The sequence below is a fragment of the Phoca vitulina genome, unplaced genomic scaffold (assembly GCF_004348235.1).
Source record: "Phoca vitulina isolate PV1807 unplaced genomic scaffold, GSC_HSeal_1.0 scaffold38, whole genome shotgun sequence".
NCBI classification, from domain to species: Eukaryota; Metazoa; Chordata; class Mammalia; order Carnivora; family Phocidae; genus Phoca; species Phoca vitulina.
This window is the reverse complement of record NW_022589741.1, coordinates 5,492,134-5,513,855: the sequence shown is the minus strand read 5'-3', so window position 1 is coordinate 5,513,855 and position 21,722 is coordinate 5,492,134. Positions and strand designations below refer to the sequence as shown.

At 38.1% G+C, this 21,722-nt stretch overlaps 1 protein-coding gene across 2 annotated transcripts in view; it reads left to right on the top strand.

Moving 5' to 3' along the window:
* LOC116646874 (protein NPAT) overlaps positions 1-21,722 on the top strand; it is a 58,318-nt gene that overhangs the window by 1,003 nt on the left and 35,593 nt on the right. For both annotated transcript variants that reach the window (XM_032427854.1, XM_032427853.1), the window contains exons 2-3: positions 16,737-16,855; positions 21,563-21,623. In XM_032427854.1, the coding sequence (XP_032283745.1) occupies positions 16,737-16,855; positions 21,563-21,623 (180 nt within the window). The remainder of the gene's footprint in view (positions 1-16,736; positions 16,856-21,562; positions 21,624-21,722) is intronic.

The following is a 21,722-nucleotide window of genomic DNA, read 5'->3' as shown; positions in this document are numbered from 1 at the left end:
TGTCCGCAGGAGTTACTGTCCTTACCCTGTTGTTAGGAAAATCCCATTTGTCTTACTTTTTAAATACCCAGGCTTACCGGAAAACTGGCCTTTGTGCTCGGGGCTTTTGGTGAGCACATTTTGCAGGAAACAGGAGAGGGTAAGGGTTGCACGGCCCTTTTTGGAGAAACTAATGACTTAAGTTTTAATTAACATTTTGTTCATGTTAATCTTTTGCCTGCTTTATCAGAACTGAATTATCAATAGTTATTCTCCGTCTATATCTGTGAAAAAAAGCTGGCTGTCTTGTAATTGTTACATTTACTGGGATTATATGGAAACCCATTTAAAGTGACTTCAACACCGTTCAAGATAACATTGGCGTACTTTATTTTTTCCTCCTGGCATATAGTTTAAGGATTTTTGGGTTTTAGCAATTTGGTAATCCACTCCAGTTTCAGTAACTATAGTTTTTAATAGGGTTTCTCACCCTGGCCCTATTGACATTTGGGGCCAGGTAATTATTTATTATGGGGAGCTGTCCTGTGCATTGTGAGATGTTTAGCAGCATCCCTGGCATCTATCCATTAGATGCCAATAAGACCCCACTCCCCCCCACTTATGACAGTAAAAGGAATGTCTCCAGGTATTGTCAGTATGTTCCCTGGAGGGTAAAATCATCCCCGGTTAATAACAACTGATCTTAAAGCAATATGGTTTTCTACCTGGAATAATTCACACCAAATTGTATTCTCCACAAACCAGCTGCTCTGCTTGACTCCTACTTTTTTTAATGGATAAAAATTCCAAATTCATTGTTTCTTACCCTAAAAATTCTTTGTCATTCACATTCCATTTTAATTGCCACCAATCCTACTTAATATGCCCCTCCCTTGTGCCTTCTTTAGGACTTCTGTCATCGTTTCTGATATAGTCATGCTGTTGATATTTACTGTTAAGAAAAATCTGCCTAAAGCATTCATACTACACGTATTCTAAAAGAAAAAATTGTGCAGTTATCAAAATTACAAGTTGTGCAAAAGAATACATGATACAAAAAAAAAAGTCTCCCCACACTCATTCTTACTCTAATATTATGTCTTGAAGCTCATATCAGCACACAGAGATGTATAATTCCAAAACTTAGAGGCTTAAAATTGTACCAGTGTCATTATTTTGTCATGATTCTTCTTTCAGTACCCCCTCCTTATCTTCACCTCTCTTTTTGTTGACTCCTTTTCTTCATAATATTCTTTAAAGAAATCTTTGGGTGCTTAGTATCAGACACTGTTAAATGCTAAGAATAGAGAAGTAGTTCCCCTTAGAGTTCCCATAATTAGGTTTCTTTACCCTCAGGCATGTGCCCCTCCCACACACAAACCCCAAAATACTTTACCTAGACCTCACCACACATTCTGTCTAATTCTATTTAATGCTCTGTGTCACCCTTTTACAAATCAAAGACTGAACTCTACTTCCCGCCTGCCTTTCATTCTTCAACGTACCGTACTGACTTGAACGTCACTACACGTAACCAGCCCTTGCTCCTCAGCGATGTCCAGCAGTTGTCTTGCTGGAACCTCCGTAAATATTACACAGGCCAAAATACAGCAAAGTGTTGCTTATTACTTTTGGGACACCACTTCGGTTTTCTCAGTGTGTTGTACAGGCTACTCTGAAACTCACCCTGCCTGCCCCTCCTGCTTGATCTCAGCTTTTCAGTGTCTGCCCTGTGCTGCAGGCATGCCAACTACTTGGGAGTTTCTCCAAGTGGAAGCCACGGTCTCTGACACCTTTCCTAGCAGGTGTAACTATAAATGTCTCCTTAAGTGCTTCAGCAGCCTTGTACATCACTTCTGTGAAACCCTTACTTAACCATGTTTTAGCTTTGCTTGTGTTTACTTACTTTAGTGAAATATACATGACATAAATATATGCAACATTTTAGCCATTTTTAAGTGTACACTTTGGCATTGAGTACATTCACATTGTTCTGTAACCATCACCATCATCCACCTGTAGGACTTCATCTTCTCAAACTGAAACTTAACTTTTGTCCTCATTTTTCTTGATCTGGGATTAATAAGACAGGCTTTGAAAGTTCTTGGAAGCCCCCAAAACTGTAAAGGTTTACGTCAGGTGGGGCATTTTTATGAGTGAAGGGGCCAGAACATTTTTTGGATTTCTAAATAGGTTTGTTCTTTCTGTGTGAGTCAGAATCCATTCAGGAAAACTGAAACCAATCTGAGTATTTAACATGGAGGGATCTAATGAGGGAATTGGTTACACTGGTGATAGAAAAACTAAGAAGACAAGCAGCTTATGTGAGCCAGTTTGTACAGCGGCAACGGCAGGAAGCCACTGTGATAATCAGAAGGACGAGGACTAGGAGAGATGAAGCAGTCCAGAGACCCGGTTCTCTTGCTGAAGATGGAAAGTAGACTTTTCTGGTGAGGGAGCGGTAGTCACAGAGGAGAATCTACTAAAGCAAAGAAGAGATGGGAGGAAAACTACATGGCTTCTTCCAAGTGCCCCCCCGCCCCCCCCCCCCCCCCAGTGCTTCCCATTGTTTGAACACAGCCAGAAGCCAGCTGACATGGAGCCTAGGAAACATTGCCTGTGTGGGGTCAGGTTTCCTATCACACAGCTCAGAGCAAAAGAGAGAGGAAGAAGAGATTTGAAGGCAAACAGAATCAGATTGACACACCTGAAAGGTCAAGAGCCACTGATCCTATTCACCTTTACGTAGCTAAGACATTATAAATATTTAGTAAATGAAGTGCAACTGTGATCATAACATTTCTTTTTTGCTTACTGAATATGTCATTTAGTCAGATTGTTACTCTGTTTTCTATTAATCAGACTGTCTTTATATCCTCTTTATTCATAAAAATATGTCATTGATGACATTTACAGCTTTTTTGGATCCTTACCCATTCTGTCTTTTCAGTTGTATCTCCAGCTGTTCTCCATCATATACATTGTGCTTTCTCCAAACTGGGCACGTCCCCCAAACATGTTCTCCATGTATACTTTTCATCAGCTTTTTGGGGATTCCCCAAACATCCTTCAAGACTCACCTCTTCTTTGTAACATTCATAATTTTTCCCAAGTTGGTAATACTTTCTCAAGTCCCTCTCCTCCCATAAAGTAAGTCCTATTATCTTACCATCTTTGCTTTGTATTATAGTTATTTGCATATGTATCTTCTGGGTCCGTTTAGATAACTTCCTTATAGACAGAAACTTCGTTATTTGTAGATCTAGTAATATAAGGCACTGTATGTTAAGTCTTCCCAAGAATTGCTTACATTTTTAAGTAATAATTCAGAAACTTCTGGGAAATTATTAGAATATGTAAAGGAGATATTTTCAGGTCAGGGGGTTTGATGTCTCTTGCTTTCTTCATCAGGCACCTCTGTCTTTAGCTTTCCTTCTCCATAAACAGGAAGAATAGAAGGCAGACTCTTGGCATCTCAGTTCCTAAAATTTGAATACTCTAGATAGAGTTAGGATTTTATCTTTCCTTCTCTTTTCCAGTTATATTTCCCCTTCAGTCTATTTAACTTGTGCTCATCTTCTACCTCCATTGAAAAGCAGGCCGAGGACAATATTATATTAAGAAAAAAGGAAACTCAGGCATGCTTTCTTACCTATTTGTACATCTTTGTCAGTAAGTTTGCACAAAGGATAGTTATTTTATTCTAAAGATGTTTTTAGTAAGGAGTAAAAAGAAATAATCACTAATGTTAATTGAAAGAGTAATTATTTGTATTCTAATAAGAGATCATTGCTCCCTATTTTGTATTTTCATTGTAACATTTGAGATTTGGAATAATTTATACTTAAAACTTCCCCTATTATTCTGATAGAGAATTGATTACAATCAAGTGTTCAACAATGATAAATAAGATTTTTATAAGTAAATAAGTGGTTAACCATGTATATATTGTTAATATGGAAGGACTCAATTATTACTTTAGAGCATTGTTTTGGAACTCGTAGGACAAAAGTAAAACAGAATACATCAAGTCTAACCTAAAAATACGAACTCTAGGAGCACTTGGGTGGTTCAGTCGGTTAAGCACCTGACTCTTCATCTCAGCTTAGGTCTTGATCTCAGGGTTGTGAGTTCAAGCTGCGCATTGGGCTCCCCACTGGGCATGGAGCCTACTTAAAAAATAAATGAAATAGGGATGCCTGGGTGGCTCAGGTCATGATCCCAGAGTCCTGAGACCGAGCCCCGCATCGGGCTCCCTGCTCGGCGGGAAGCCTGCTTCTCCCTCTCCCATTCCCCCTGCTTGTGTTCCTGCTCTCGCTGTCTCTCTCTCTGTCAAAAATAAATAAATAAAATCTTTTAAAAAGAAATAAAAAATAAGAAAGGGGGCACCCTGAATGGGGCAGTTGGTTACGCATCTGACTCTTGGTTTTGTCCCAGGTCATGATCTCAGGGTCGTGAGATCGAGCCCCGTGTGGGGCTCCGCCCACGGACACTGCTGGAGGTTGTGTACCCTCTCCCTCTGCCCCTCCCACTCTGCTCTTGCTCTCTCAAATAAATAAATCTTTAAAAAAATAAATAAAATGGGAACTCTAGATTGCCCAAAATTGCGCATGTGTTTTTGGTTTTGGTTTTGGTTTTTTTATTTATCTTTAAGTAATTTCTGTACCCAACGTGGGACTCGGTCTTCAAACCCTGAGATCAAGAGTTTCACACTCTACCCATTGAGCCAGCCAGATGCCCCTGAAGAATTGGGATTTTTTCATCTGAAGCAGTCATCAACCTGGATGGTATTCTAATTCCACCATCCAAATCACATTAGTCTAGAATAATTCGCCCCACCTTCCGGACCACTTGGGCTATGTGATTTCAGAATGCTGTGGGGATTTGGGGTTTTTTCCTTTTCTTGTAACCAGCTGTAGATCCTGGAAAAACTATTTAATGTCTTCTGTACTCAGTTTCCTCTTCTGCAGATTGAGGAAGCCCAAGGTCCATCTCAGGTCTAAATTTTGTGATTCCTGGATAAATCTGCTTGGAGGAGGCACTTGTTAATGTCTCTGGGAGGGTTCCTAGCGCCCTGCAGCCCAGCAAGAAAATGAAGCTCACATACTGAAGAGCCACCTAATGACTTAATGGGCTTTGATGTGGGAGGCTAGGTTTTAATTTTCTCTTAGAGCACATTCCCTGGGGTAAAGTGTACTTTGCAGTGGAATAATAACAACCACATCAGATATTTCGATTGCTAGAGGATATCTCATTTAGAAATCAGGTGTAAGTCATATGCCTCTAACAGTTTTTACTATCAGAACAAAATAAAAACTCTCAAAGGAATGTTTATACTTGGGGTATAAGTCTGTAGCAGTGTCAGAAGTATCTAAGAATTAAGCATCTATAAATATTTAAAACAGTGAAATCACAAATACTAATTCTAATAATCTCTGTTAAGTTTGAGTAGAAGCCAAAAGGAACTAGCAAAGTCGCTAGGAACACTTTCAATATAAACGTAATCCTATGGTCACATCTAACAACCACATTAGAAGAGTTGGGGGAAATGCGGAAGTTGTCTATACAAGCACAGAATAGCTCTACCCGTGGGAAAATGGATCGTGTGGAGAATGCTGGAGTCTCTTTCCTCTTTTAGAAATTGATTATAATGCTACCAGACAGAACCAGGCTGCAGAATAAAATAAAATAAGCCATTCTGCCTGAATTTCCAGGATTTAGCTGCCCACATCCCTGAACACATGCATCATAGCTTTACACATACTCTAGGTTTCTATGATTATGGACCAACGATACTAAATCTTTTATTCACTTCTTTCTTCATCTTCTCAAGGGCCCAGAAAAGTAGCAGTTGCTTGCTCTATGATACGATGGGAGAAACCGAGGTCCAGGAGGTTACGTATACGCTGTAAACTGCTTTTCCTTCAAATGCCGAAAATACTGAAGGAAGACAGTCCTTGATCATAGATTTTTATTCATTTGTTCATTTTCCCATTCATTTATTCTTTTGTCCATTTATTCAGGAACTTGTTCTGTTTTTAAGATACCCTACTCTAAGGCAAGCTTCCTATAAATCCATCCCACTCACCCCCCTTTTTTTGCTGTATTTTACTGTGTGTATATACTTCATTCATGTATTCACCACTCGATGGATATTTGGGTTTTATATAACTTAGTTAAACTTATAAAATGTTTACAACCTTGCTTACAAGTTTTTGTGTGGACATGTTTGATTTCATTTGAGTAAATACTGAGAAGTAGGATTGCTAAATTGGGTTTAAATCTATCTCAGGGTCCCTGGCTGACTCAATTGTTAGAGCATGGGACTCCTGATCTTGAGTTCATGAGTTCAGGCCCCACGTTGGGCATAGGCTTACTAAATTAAAAAAAGTTTTTAAAAAATGAATCTACTATCTCGCTATTTGTTTTCTATTTGTCCCATTTGTTACTTGCTCTTTTTTTCCTACATTCTTCTGGATTATTTTTAGTGTTTCATTTTGTCTCCACTATTGGTTTATTAACTTCAGCTCTTTTATTTTTCTATAAAGTAAAGCAAAATTCATCAAGTCTAATCTAAAATGGGAACTCTAGAGTGCTCAAAGTTGGGCATGTTTTTAAGAGCAGAAGGTAAATATCTTAGATATTGCTATTTTAAAATGCATTATAATTTTTAAACACTTTATAGAAGTAATCTAGCCTTCTAACAAGCCTTTTCTCAACTGTATACTGAAGTGTAATGTCTTAAGATAAACCGTAAACTGTCTGATCTGTGATAATTCCTTGGCCAGGGTAGTTAGCACTAATGATCGTATTTTTTTCTGAGAAAGGTTAATTCTATCACTACATTCAGTCTAGGTTGGTTTCTCAACCTTATTTCATTGTTACACCCTTGAGTATTTTTAGACTTTTTTCCCCCTAATCTCCCACATGATACTTTAATGTCACAAATACAGTGTTCATGTATTGTATGTACATCTGTGATTTATGCATTAAAAGGGTGATCTTCTCTTTGTTCCCTTGCCTCTCCTGTACCAATTTTCATCCCCTTAGTGCTATGTTATTTTTGAGAATGTTTGGTCTACAGAAAAGCAAATTCACATTAGGAATTTGATTTCACACCACCACCTGTTAGAAGTCTCAAGTGGTTATGAATACATCTGGGGTGCTTAATACTTTTGAAACTCTCCCATGAAAAGAAATTATCTTCAGTTTAAATTTTGAAACATATAAAAAGCTCCAGCTGCCTGCTTCCAAAGTGACTCCAGTGGTTCGTATACGTTTTAAATTTCTGTATTGGTGAAATCCTAGTAGCAGCTGAGTTATTCCAAATAATGTAACTGTTAAAAAGCAAGCCATCATAAAAATGATTGCTTCTCAGCTGGCTGTAGAATTGTAGGGTTTCTATTGGGTTACTTGTGAAAAATAAAATAAGGGAAAATAGCAATCTATCTTTGATCTAATTTCATAATTGAGATGATTTCATATCATCAGTGTTGGAGATACTGAAGTACTAGTATATGAGATAAAAGGTATATTCTGGTTTCTAAATGTCTTCCCCTAATCCAAAGGACAATATCTTTGGTTTTTTTATTTGTGTATTCTTTGTTTCTCTCTATAGCGTTAGTGAGCAAGCTGTTGGAAAACTGATTCATCAACTATAAGTAGAAAGTGGTGAGTTGGTTCCCAGATCCCAGCTAGGGCATTTTCTAAAATGGGATGACAATTTTCTTGCCCTTTGCTTTTATAATCTTCATATATAATGACTTCATAGGCACTCTAATTAGTCTTTTGACTTGGAGGGCCTGGTTAAAGATAAAGTTCCAGGTGAAAAGAATAGAATTTTAAATACGGAAGTAGATTTTAAATACGGAGGAGACCTAAATAATTGCTTTAGTCATGAAATACTTGAGTATTATACCAGCACTGAGATAAGTCTACTGCAAAGGTAAGTATAAGGGAATCTAGTATCTGATAAGAGGAGTATAACACGTAATAAGAGGATTCAAAAAAAGAGCCTCTGAGGAAGTGGTAGTTAACCGTAGACCTGAAGAATGAGTTGGAACTAGCTAGGCTAAGAAGATAAGCTGTCGAAGCAACAGGAATGGAGTATACAGTGGTCTTGCTATCAGAGCATTTGTGAATTTGCAGAATTGAAAGACCAGTTAGTCTGGGAGAGATGGAATGGCATGATAAAAGGCTAAAGAAGAAATTAGGATGCCAAACAAGTAGAGCTTCATATAACGTGTTAATGTAGGATTACATTTTTTCATTGAGATATAATCCACATCCGACAACAAGTAAAATTCAGTGGTTTTCAGTATATTCACAATATTCAGTATATTCACAGTGTTTTGTAACCATCACCAAATTGTTAATTCCAGAATATGTCCATCATCCTCAAAAGAAACGCCAGACCCGTTAATAGTCACTCCCACTTGCCCCCTTCGCCCAAACTCTGGCAACCATTAATTTACTTTTTGTTTCTGTGGATTTCCCTATTCTGGACATAACATGTAAATGGAATTCTACAATTTGTGGCCTTTTGTATCTGACTTCTAGAACCTTGTTTTCAAGATTCATACATGTCATAGCAAGTTGAAGTATAGTTACTTCCTTTTCATGCCTGAAAAATGTTCCACCGAATGGATATTCCACATTTTGTCCATTCATTGATGGACATTTAGGTTGTTTCCACTTTTTGGCTATTAAAAAAATGCTATATGAACATTCATGTACAAATCTTGTTTGGACATACTGTTTCAATTCTCTTAGATATATACCTAAGAGTAGAATCACTTGGTGATGTGGTAATTCTATGTTAATATTTCTGAGAACTTCCCAAGTGATTTTGCACCATTTTACATTTCTACCAGCAATGTATGAGATTTCCAGTTTCATCACATCTTTGTCAGTACTCACTATCTTTCTTAATTCTGACTATCCTAGTGGGTATGAATTGATACATCTCGTTGTGGTTTTGATTTTATATTTTCCTATTTACTGATGAAGTTGAGCCTCTTCTCATTTGCTTAGTGGTTTGTTCTTTATATGCTCTGGATTCTAGTTCCTTATCAGATAGATGACTTGCAAATATTTTCTTCAATTTTTGTCCATCATCTTGTCTTTTTTTTTTTTTTTAATTTATTTATCAGAAAGAGAGCGAGAGACAGATGGAGATAGGGACAGAGAGCACAAGCAGGGAGGAGAGGGAGAAGCAGGCTCCCCACTGAGTAGGGAGCCTGATACGGGCTGATTCCAGGACCTGAGCTGAAGGCAAACACCTAACCGACTGAGCCACCCAGGCGCCCCTGTCCATTGTCTTTTCACTTCCTTCATAGTATCCTTGAAAGCACAAATGTTTTTAATTTTGATGAAGTTCAATCTAATTTTTCTTTGGTTGCTTGTTCTTTAGATGTCCTAAGAAACCATTACCTAATCCTACATCAAAAAGATTTACACCTGTGTTTTGTTCTAAGACAATTTTTGCTCTTACACTTACATCTTTGATCTATTTTTAGTTAATTTTCATATTTGGTATGAGGTATAACTTCATTGTTTTGGTCCAGCTTCATTGTTCTGCATGTGGGTATCCAGTTCTCTTAGCACCAGTTGTTGAAAAGACTAATATTTCCCCCATTGAGCTGACTTGGCACTGTTTTTGAAAATCAATTGACCATAAATGTCTGGAATGTTAATTCTGTCCCATTGATCTATAGGTCTATTCTTATGCTAGTTACCACATTACCTTGATTACTATTGTTTTGTAGTATGTTTTGAAGTGGGTAGGTGTTAAGTCCACCAACTATTTCATTTTCAAGATTGTTTTAACTACTCTGGGTCCCTTGTATTTCCCTGTGGATGTTAGGATCAGTTTGTCAATTTCTGCACAAAAGGCAACTAAGATTTTGATAGGGATTGTATTGAATCTAAGAGTATTGACATCTGAATAACATTAACTCTTCTAATCCATAAACAAGAGAGATCTATCTATATATTTAGTCTTCTTTAATATCTTTCAGTAATATTTCTAGTTTTTAGTAGGATCATACACTTTTGTTAAACTTAATTCCTAAATATTTTATTCTTTTTGATGCCTTTGTAAATGAAATTGGTTTGTGTTTTTGTTTTTGTTTTTTTTCATTTTTGGATTGTTCATTGCAAGTATATAGAAATGCAGCTGATTTTATCCTGAAGCCTTGCTGAAGTCACTTAATGACTTTAATAGTTTTTCTGTGTGTACATGGATTCCTTAGAATTTTTTATTTAGGACATCATGTCATCTGCAAATGAGGACATTTGATTTTTTTTCCTTTCCAATGTGGACACTTTTTACTTCAGTTTCTTTCCTAATTGCCCAAACTAGAACTTCTGGTACAGTGTTGCATAGAAACGGCAAGAGCAAGCATGGTCTTGTCCCTGATCCTATGGGCAAAGCTTTGACTCTTTAACCTTCTGAGTATTACGTTAGCTGTGTGATTTTCACAAATGCCTTTATCTGGTTGAAGAAATTCCCTTATATTCCTCATATTTTTATCACGAAAAGGTGTTGGATTTTGTCAAGTGGTTTTTCTACATCTGTTGAGATGATAACATGGTTTTGTTCTTTATTCTATTAAAACAATGTATTGGGCCGACTTTACTCCTTTTTTTTTTTTTTTAAAGATTTTATTTATTTGACAGAGATACAGTGAGAGAGGGAACACAAGAGGGGAAGTGGGAGAGGAGAAGCAGGCTTCCCGCCGAGCAGGGAGCTCAGTGTGGGGCTCGATCCCAGGACCCTGGGACCATGACCTGAGCCGAAGGCAGACGGTTAACAACTGAGCCACCCAGGCGCCCCTCTTTTAATAGAGTGTATTACATTGATTTGTTTTTGTTTTATTGAACCACTCTTTTTTTTTTTTTTAAGATTTTATTTATTTATTTGAGAGAGAATGAGAGAGAGAGCACATGAGGGGGGAGGGTCAGAGGGAGAAGCAGACTCCCTGCCAAGCAGGGAGCCCGATGCGGGACTTGATCCAGGGACTCCAGGATCATGACCTGAGCCGAAGGCAGACGCTCAACCGAGTCACCCAGGCGCAGTTGCACTTGGTTATGGTGTATAATCATTTTCAAATGTTAATGGATTTAGTTTGCTGGTATTTTGTTGAGAATTATTACATCTGCTTTTTCATAAGGGATATTGGTTTGTAGTTTTCATGTGATGTCTTTGTCTGGTTTTAGTATCAGATTATTACTAGTATCAGCGTTTGAAATGGGAAGGCGGCCTCTCTCTTATTTTTTATTTTTTTAAAGAGTTGGTGAAACTTCTTTCAATGTTTGATAGAATTCACCAGTGAGGCCATTTGATCCTAGGCTTTTCTTTGTGAAAAGAATATTTATTACAGTTCAGTCTCTACTTGTTTTAGGTCTGTTCAGATTTTCTGTAGATTCTTGAGTCAGTTCAGTTAATGTCTAAGAAGTATTTGTTTCACCTGGGCTTTCTAAATTGTTGCCATATAATTGTTCATAGTATCCTTTTATAATATAAATATTATAATATTTCGGTAAGGGTGATAGTAATGTCCCCTCTTTCCTTCCTGAATTTAGGAACTTGAGTCTTCTTTTTTTGTCAGCCTCTCTAAAGATTGTTGATTACTGTTGATCTTTTCAGAGAATCAACTTTTTGTTTCATAGATTTTTCTCTATTTTTTAATTCTCTTTCATTTTTCTTCTCTGATCTTTTATTTTCTTCCTTCTGCTTTCTTTTGGGTTTAGTTTGCTTTTCTAGTTCGTAAAATGAAAGGATAGGTTATCGGTTAGAGATCTTTCATCTTTGAAATGTATTTACAGATATAAATATACCAGTAAGCACTTCTTTAGCTGCATCCATAAGTTTTAGTATGTTGCATTTTGTTTTTGTTTATCTCAAAATATTTTCTACTTTCCTTTTGTTTTCTTCTTTGACCCTTTGATTATTTAGGAGAGTGTTGTTTAATTTCCACATATTTGTGAATTTCTTATTACTGATCTCTAATTTTAGTCTTGCCAGAGAGTATACTCTATATAATTTGTCTTTTTTAATTTACTGAAACTTTTTTTATGTCCTAATGTGTGGTTTATCCTGGAGGATGTTCACATGCACTTGAGAAGAATGTGTATTCTGCTGTTGTTGGGTGGAGTAGGCTATAGATGTCTGTTAGGTCTAGTTAGTTTATAGTGTTCAAGCCTTCTCATTCCTGACTGAGCTCTCTAGTCTATTCATTATTGAAAGTAGGATGTTGAAGTCTGTAACTTCTCTTGTTGAATTGTCTAGTTCTTGTTCCACTTCTGTTAGTTTCAGCTTCATGTTTTTGGGGGCCTTGGTTGTTACATGCATATATGCTTGTAATTGTTCTCTTTTTGATTCATTAAATATCTTACCATTATGTTTGTGTCTACTAACAATATTTGTCTTAATTTGTCTGATATGGTATAGCCTCTCCAGCTCTTAGTTACTGTATGATGGTATATCTTTTTCCATCCTTTTCTTTTCAACCTGTTTGTGTGTTTGAATGTAAAGTGTGTCTGTTGTCGAAAGCATGTAGTTGGATCGTATTTTTTATTCATTCTGTGTGTCTGTACCTTTTTATTGTGTAATCCGTTATCACTTAATATAATTACTGATAAGGTGAGGATTTTGCTTGCCATTCTGATACTTGTAGTCTGTATATATTTTATGTTTACTTTTTCTGTTACTCTTCTATTACTGCCTTTTTTGTGTTGGATATTTCCAATTTACCATTTTAATTCCATTGTTTCCTTTTTTTTCTTAATTTTTATTTTAGAGAGCACGTGCAGGCGAGCAGGGAGGGGGCTAAGGGAGAGAGAATCCTCAAGCCAACTCCCTGATGAGCGCAGAGCTGTGTGTGTGTGTGTCTCTCTCTGTCTCTCTCTCTCTCTCTCTCTATCTCTATCCCAGGCTCCCAAGATCATGACCTAAGCCAAAAACTAGAGTCTGAACACGTAACCAATTGAGCTGCCCAGGCGCGCCCCCGCCTCCCCGTTGTTTCCTTTATATTTTTTATTTTTGAGCCTTTTTCTTAGTGATTGCTTGGAGGTTACAAGTAACTTAAAACAATCTTGTTTGGATTAATACCAACTTAATTTAAATAGTATATAAAAACTTTGCTCCTCTTTAACTCCATTCTCTTCCCCCTTTTTGCTTTTAAAGTCATATAAATTACATCTTCATCATTATATGGTCACCAACCCAGATTTATACTTACTATATACAGTTGTCATTTAAAGCAGAAGGGAGTTACAAACAAAAAGTAATTTATACTGTTTTATGTTTACCTGTACAGTTACCTTTATTGGTGTGTTTTGTTTTTTTTAACATGGATTTGTTTCACTGTCTAGTGTCCTTTAATTTTAGCCTAAAGGACTCCCTTTAATATTTCTTAAAGGGCAAGTCTGCTGGCAACAATGTCTTTGGGTTTTGTTTCATTTTGTATTTTTAATCTGGGAGTAGCTTAATGTCTCCATTTTGAAGGGATTTTGCTGGTCTTGGTTGGATTTTTGTTGTTGTTAGCACTTTACCTCATCTCCCTGCCTCTGGCCTCCATGGTTTCTCATGAGAAAAAAAGCTGTTAATCTTACTGAGGATCCCTTGTGATGTGATGAACTATTTCTCTCTGCTTTCCAAATTCTCTTTGTCTTGACAATTTGATTATGAGATGTCTAGATACGGATTTCTTTCCATGTATCCTACTTGGAATTTATTGAGCTTCCTAGATAAATAAATAATTCTCAAATTTTGGATGTTCATTATTTGGACATTAATTCTTCAAATACTCCTTCTGCCTTTTTCTGTCTCTCCTCCCCGGGGACTTTGATTATGCTTATGTTGGCACAACTGATGGTGTTCCACAAGTCTCAAAGACTGTTAACTTTTTGTGATATTTTTTTGTTTTTGTTCCTTATGCTGGATAATCTCATTTGAGCTGTGTTCAGGTTCACTAATTCTTTCATCTGCCTCTTCACATCTGCTGTTGAGTCCCCCCTCTAGGGAATTTTTCATTTTAGTTGTTATACTTTTCAACCCTAGAATTTCTGCTTGGTTTTTTTTTTGTATAATTTCTGTTTTTCTTATTTCTTTTTGATGAAACATTGCTCTCATGATTTTTTTTAGATATTTAGGAATAGTTTTCTTTAGTTCTCTGAACTTACTTAAAACAGCTGATTTTGGGGACATCTAGGTGAGGCAGTCGTTTAAGCATCCGACTCTTGATTTCACCTCAGGTTGTGATCTCAGAATCATGAGATTGAGCCCTGCATCAGGCTCTGAGCTAAGTGCAGAGACTGCTAAAGTATCTCTCTCCCTCCCTCCCTCCCTCTCTCTCCCTCTCTTTTTTCCCCTCCCCACCATGCTCATGCTTGTTCTTTATTTCTCTCTCAAATCTTTTAAAAATGAAGTAGCTGATACTAAGTTTTAACTGTAGTTAAAAACTCTAAAGTTTTTAAAGTTTTAACTCTTGGCTTCCTTAGGGATGATTTCTATTGACTGCTTTTATTTTGCCTTGTGTTTTTATTTATTTTTTTAAGTTTTTATTAGAGAGCGAGAGCACGAGCAGGGTGAGGGGTATGGGGGAAGCGGACTCCTCGCTGAGCAGGGAGCCCGATGTGGGTCTCGATCCCAGGACTCCAGGATCATAACCTGAGCCAAAGGCAGACACTTACCCGACTGAGCCACCCGGCGCCCTTATTTTTGCCTTGTATATGAAACATACTTTCTTGTTTCTCTGCATGTCTCATATTTTTTGCTGTAAATTAGACATTTTAAATAATATAACGTGACAGCTCTTGTAATCAAATTCTCCTGCCTCCCTCATGTTTGTTATGGCTCTTTGTTGTTGTTTCAGCAGTTGCTGTGAACTGCCTGAACTAAATCTGTAAAGTCTTTATTCTTTGAGTTTATATTCTATGATTGGACACTGAATTTTTTTTTTTTTTTTTAAAGCTTGGAGTCCATAAGTCTCCCATTGTTTGTCAAGGGGCTGTGTGTATGTTGGGGCATGCTTGAACATTCAGCTAAGCAGTTGGCAACTCTGCCTTAGCCTGCTTACTCAGAGCCTTACTGGTCAGCCAGAGGTGAGGGCTTAGGGCCTTGTCAGATCTCTTCTGAGTAGGTGCACTGCCCTACACTTGTACATGTCCTTCTAATATCCCAGGAATATATCCTAACTTTTCAGAGCCTGCTATGGACTGCTCATACCCCAGCTTTGTGTGTGTGTGTCTGTATGTTTTGTGTTTTTTTTGTTTAGCTTGTTTGTCCCACTCTTCGTCACTGGTAGCTGTAGTGTTAAGCTATTCCTGCTGATAGTTTTAGGCAAACATCTTAAAGGAGAAGGTTCTTTGCACTGGGTAAATTCTGATTGAATTCAAAGACAAGCCATGCAAGTGGAGGTTTCCAGGTAATTTTTACACAGATCAAAGTATTCTGGGAATGGGAATGAGTCTTTGGAAAAATTCCAGCCCTATCTGACCCCTCCATGGGCTGCTAGGCTGTTTGAAAATCAACAGCCTGGAATCACAGTTAAAACAAGTATACCACTCAGCTGGGGATATGAGCGTGAGAATAGAGCAAGTTAAAATGCCACAATGTTCATTATTACTGACCTTCTTCTATTTTTTTTAAATGCTCCCAAGACTTTGATTATTTTCTGAGTTCTGTAAAAGTTTTTCTCTTTTTAACCATTTGTGCCAGTGTTCTCATTGCTTTTATGGAGGAGAGGATTTTTAGAGGTCCTTACATGGTCAATCCAGCTGAAGCTGCTCAGAATTTAGAAGTTTAAACTGAGTGCTATGGGAAGTGAGTGAAGGGCTTTACACAAGGGAGTAATTTCACCAGATTTGATCCACAAGTCAAGACAAGTGTGATGCCTTACAGATGAAGCACCCTAGTCCTGGAAGATAACGTGATATTTTTTGCCCCAAATTCACAATGCTTATTTTAACCGAACAGAGTAAAAACCGAGTAAAAACCTGGTCTCCCAATATCCTATCCAATATTCTTTCAGTATTATACTGCTGTTTTTTGTGGTGGGTTTAGGTAAACGCCAATAATGCTAAGAAACAAAAGAACAAAGATAGGCTGCTAGTCAAGACAAATGAAGCATTCATATGTGTGCAAGTACCAAGGGCTGATAATAAGATTGTTCCGTAAATGTCAGTTAGATGTAAGTGCTGTCGTTGTTGAAATAGTGTTTTGATTCCCAAAGGCATAAATTAAAAAATCAAGGGAGTGCCTTTCTTTGCTTTCCTTCAAAGCAGGTCTCTTGTTCATTTTTCTCTTAAAACCGTTAGGCAAATAAGTGAAATGTACAAGTAAATAGCAACATGGGGAGAATGTAGTTTTTTGATAATGCAGTAAGTTACTTATATAACTGTCTGCCAGCCTGGTCAGTGTGGAGGTTATGGAGAAGAACATGGATCATTTATTAGTTCTCCTCTTACGTATCATTACTTATAGATTCGCTTGTAAGCATTACTGTGCATTAATTGTACTTGATCAAATACCGTATGTTTTTAGATTAGCTAGAGTTTTTTCCATCAAACAACCATGTATTCTCTGAAGACTGCTTTGTACTGCAGCACAAACTGGTGGTTCTGGGCAAGGCTGCAGAAACCCAGCACATTCCACCTGAGGTTCCATTTGTGATATGAAACTGCATTTCTGTTGCATTTTGGCGAAAGTACCGAAGTTACTGGAATTACCTAACCTTCTGTTTTTCATTTAGGTTACTTACAACAGGAAAACCTCACTTCTACCTGCCAAACTTTTATTTTGGAAAGTTCAAATTTAAAAGAATACGCGGAACATTGTACAGATGAAGGTTTTATTCCAGCCTGCTTACTGGTGAGTGATTTGTTCCTTAAGGGAAATAGTTCCTCATTGACCAACATGAGAGACTATAAACAGCAGTCCTAACATCAGCTCATTAGCAGTTTCAAAATTGGTAGACATTTGATAGTTAGTATTAATGCATGACTGGAAAGACCTAAAGAAGGCCAGCTCTTCTTTTCACACACTTATGCCAAAGCTGGCAACTTTGCTTCTAAGAATCAGTTTCAAAATAACACTCTCGGGGTGCCTGGGTGGTTCATGTGGTTAAGCGTCTACCTTTGGCTCAGGTCATGATCCCAGGGTCCTGGGATCGAGCCCCGCGTCAGGCTCCCTGCTCAGTGGGGAGCCTGCTTCTCCCTCTGCCAATCCCCCCCTCCCCCCAGCTTGTGCTCTCTGGCTCACTCGCTCTGTCAAGTGAATAAAATCTTAAAAAAAAAAAATTATACTCTCATTACTTTTTTTTAATTTTTTATTTATTCATTTGACAGAGCGAGTGAGCGAGCAGGGGGAGCAGCAGAGGGAGAGGGAGAAGCAGGCTCCCCGCTGAGCAGAGAGTCCAATGCGGGGCTCAATCTCAGGACCCTGGGATCATGACCTGAGCCAAAGGCAGATCCCTAACCGATTGAGCCACCCAGGGGCCCTGACACTCTCATTTCTAACTAGTTTCACTACTGCTTGTCTTGGGGCTCACTTGTTTTCTGCCTGCTATGGACTAAATATTTTTGTCCCTCCAGAATTCATAGGTTGAAACCCTAACCACCAATGTGATGGTTTAGTGGTGGGGCCTTTGGGAATTAATTAGGTTTAGATTAGGTCATGAGGTTGGGCCCCTTGGGATCTGATTATTGCCTTTAGAAGAAGTGGAAGAGAGAGATCTTTCTCCTTGAACAGGCACGGAGGGGATGCCATGTGAGCACACAGCAAGAAGGGAGATGTCTGGAAGCCAGGAATTTGGCCCTCACCAGGAACCAAATTGACCAGCACCTTGATTTGGGACTCACCAGTCTCCAGAATAAGAAATGCCTATTATTTAAGCCACCTGCTCTGTGGTATCTTATCTCAACCCATTTTTTCCTATGTCTGCTTGCTTAATTTAGACAAATATAAAACAGGTGTTTTGTTATCTTGTCACCTCTTTTTAGAATATCACTAGACCAACAGAGCATCATTTGGAATATAATAGACATAGTTTGGAGCTACATTATTTGACATAGTATTTTTTTTTTTTTTTAAGATTTATGTATTTGAGAGAGAGAGAATGAGAGAGAGCACGAGAGGGAAGAGGGTCAGAGGGCGAAGCAGACCCCCTGCTGAGCAGGGAGCCCGATGTGGGACTCGATCCCGGGACTCCAGGATCATGACCTGAGCCGAAGGCAGTCACTTAACCAACTGAGCCACCCAGGTGCCCGACATAGTATTTTGCTAATTTATTTTGAACATGTCTCAGATTCATTTCAGTTGTCATAGACAACGTGCTTATCTATGGAGGAAACCTGAAAAAACCTCCAAAACTGCTGGAGAATATCAAACATACTGTGTTCATTTAAGATGTCAGTTCTCTCCATTGTGATCTATATATCCATTACAATCAAAATCCCCACAAACATTTTTGTAGATAGCAACAAGCTGAATTCTAAATTTTACGTGGAAAAGCAAAGGAACTATAAAGTAGCCCAAATAATTTTTAAAAAGGATAGGTTGGAAGACTCCCATTACTTGATTGTAAGACTTACTAACAACCTCTAATAATCAGGATTGAGTGGCATTAGAGGAAGGTTAGGGACTTAGATTGGTGGAACAGAATAGAGCCCAATGTAGACACACACACACAACTGATTTTGACCAAAGTGCAAAAGCAATTCACTGGAGAAAGAGTAATTTTATCAACAAATGGAGATAGAACAATTAGACATCCAGATTCAAAAAAAGATCCTCTACACATACTTCATATAAAGATTAACCCAAGTGGGTAAAAGACCAAAGGTGCAATGTAGAACTGTAAGATTTTTTTTTTTTTTTGAGAAAACTTGTGTAAACGTGGGTTTGGTGATGAGTTTTAGATGTGATACCAAAAGCACTGACAATAAAAGGATAAATTGGTAAATTAAACTTTGTAAAAATTTAAAAATTTTGCTCTACAATAGACTGTTCCAAGAATAACAAGCCACAGGCTGAAAGAAACTATTTACATTATCACATCTGTGGTAAAGAATTTGTACCGAGAATACGTGTTAAAAAACTGTTAATTTTTTAAAAAAAAAACGAAGAAAAAAAAATTTTTTAAAGATTTCACTTATTTATTTGACAGAGAGATAGCGAGAGCAGGAACACAAGCAGGGGGAGTGGGAGAGGGAGAAGCAGACTTCCTGCCGAGCAGGGAGCCCGATGTGGGGCTCAATCCCAGGACTCTGGGATCATGACCTGAGCTGAACGCAGATGCTTAATGACTGAGCCACCCAGGCGCCCCAAAAAACGAAATTCTTAATGGGCAGGAGATCTGAAGATGGCAATAAGCTTATGGAAAAAAAATTCCAAAAGAGAAAAACAAGAAAAAAATGCTCCAAATCATTTGTTATTGGAAAGATGCAAATGAATAAGGAGATACCAATATATACCTATTAGAATGGCTAATGTAAAAAAACATTTAAAAACTGTCAGATACTTAGCACTAAGGATGCAAAGCAGTAGGAATTCATTCATTGCTCATTCAACTCAATCATACAACCACTTTGGAAAACAGATTGACAATTGTTTATGAAGTTAAACATACATTGAGCTAAATACATATGAGTTAAACATACATAAAACACGCATGAGATCCAGCACTCATACACCCAGATATTTACCGAAGTGAATTGAAAAACATACTCACCCAAAATCCTGCACACTAATGTTCATATGTGATGGTCAAAAATCAGAAACCACCATGCTGTCCTTCAGCCAGTAAGTGGGTAAACTACGGTATAGCCATAGAATCAAATACTACTAAGCAATAAAAGGCAACACACTGTTGATTCACACAACAGCATGAATGAATCTTAAATAAATTCCCCCGAGTTCCTCTAAATTAGCCATTCTCAACAAATAAGTAAGATGGTATTGTAGATAATTGGAGCCAGGACTCTGGGAGAAAGAAGATACAGATAAGCCTAAGTATGAAATCTGTGGTGTTGAATCGTAGTCGGAGATACCACTATGAAGCCATGTTTAATATGTGTAGAAATCTGTACAGATACAGGTGTGTTTGTTTATTTGGATTAGCGTGTCGGTGAGGTTGTGTAGCTTCCTGCTGTGAGGGCCCAGCTGCAGTGGTCCCCCAGTAGCCACATGCACACCTGGCCCCTAGATCCGCTCCCAGGTCTGGAGGTAGGAAGTCTGAGATCAAAGTGCTCCTGATTCAGTTCCTGGTGACGGCTGTCTTCCCAGCTTAATAGATGGCCACTTTCTCCACTGTGTCCTGATGTGAATTTTGGGGGACATGACACCAGTCATTCACAAATTAATGTTAGCTACTAGATATAAGACAAGGTAGAATGACCAAGTTAGTATTAAGCAAATCCCCAAACTTCTCAGGCTTTAGTTAAGACAGAACAAAGTAGAAATCTTTAGGAGAGAAAAGGAAACTGATCACCTGTCCTGTGTTAGACGTTGTCTTAGACATGTTTCATGTATCCTTACTTAATCTTCACAACAAATGACTCTACGAATTAAGAATTAACATGTCCACTTTTACATACGAAAGTAAGCCTTCCAGATTCTTATGACCTCAAACTTGAGGTAATAAAAACCTGCACTTTAGTAGTAGGAGAAACTGGGGCGGGGCGGGGGGGAGGGGAGGAAAACAAGTTTGTGAGAGGATAGAAGTGAAAATAGGACGGTGCTCGTCCTTGAGAAGGCTCTCTCATGCTCAGTGTCTTTTCACTTTGTTTTTTGGCAGGTTCATATGGCTTTCAGGATAGAAAGGGCAAATTAGGAGTGAGTCCTTACTGTTTTTAAAGAGTTATGTGACTGAGGGCGCCTGGGTGGCTCAGTGGTTAAGCATCTCCCTTCAGCTCAGATCATGATCCCAGGATCTTGGGATCAAGCCCCGCATCGGACTCCCTGCTCAGTGGGGAGTCTGCTTCTCCCTCTTGCACTGCGCCTCCCCCCAGCTCATGCTCTTTGTCTCTCTCTCTCCCTCTCACTTTCTCTTAAATAAATAAATAAAATCTTAAAAAAAAAAAAAAAAAGTTACGTGACTAGATCCCTACCCCACAGCTGAAAACTGCTTTTCTGCCTTTGGACTATCTTAGCTAATGAAACAGTCACAGTGTCTTATGCAAACAGGCAAGATTCATGACTTGTAGATTTGATGCAACCCTACCTTAAGTGACTCTTCATTTTTGATAACCTGTTCTTACCCTAATCTGTTCTTCATCAAAAAATCCAGATCTTGGGCGCCTGGGTGGCTCAGTTGGTTAAGCGACTGCCTTCGGCTCAGGTCATGATCCTGGAGTCCCTGGATCGAGTCCCACATCAGGCTCCCTGCTCGGCAGGGAGTCTGCTTCTCCCTCTGACCCTCCCCCCTCTCATGTGCTCTCTCTCAAATAAATAAATAAAATCTTTAAAAAAAAAAAAAAATCCAGATCTTTTATAACTTTATACAGTGAAATGTTTCATGGTAGGAAATTATTAGTAGTATTGCACAACTTTTATAATGCTTGATCTTTTTTTTTTCAGTCCTTGTTTGGAAAAAACCTGACAACAATTCTGAATGAGTATGTAGCTATGAAAGCAAAAGGTAAGAATTGAGGGTCAAGGATTCTTTTCTATTTTACATAGGATTTATCTAATAGTTTTAATTGGAAACAATTTTTAAAGACTGTTAATGCCTCCTAAA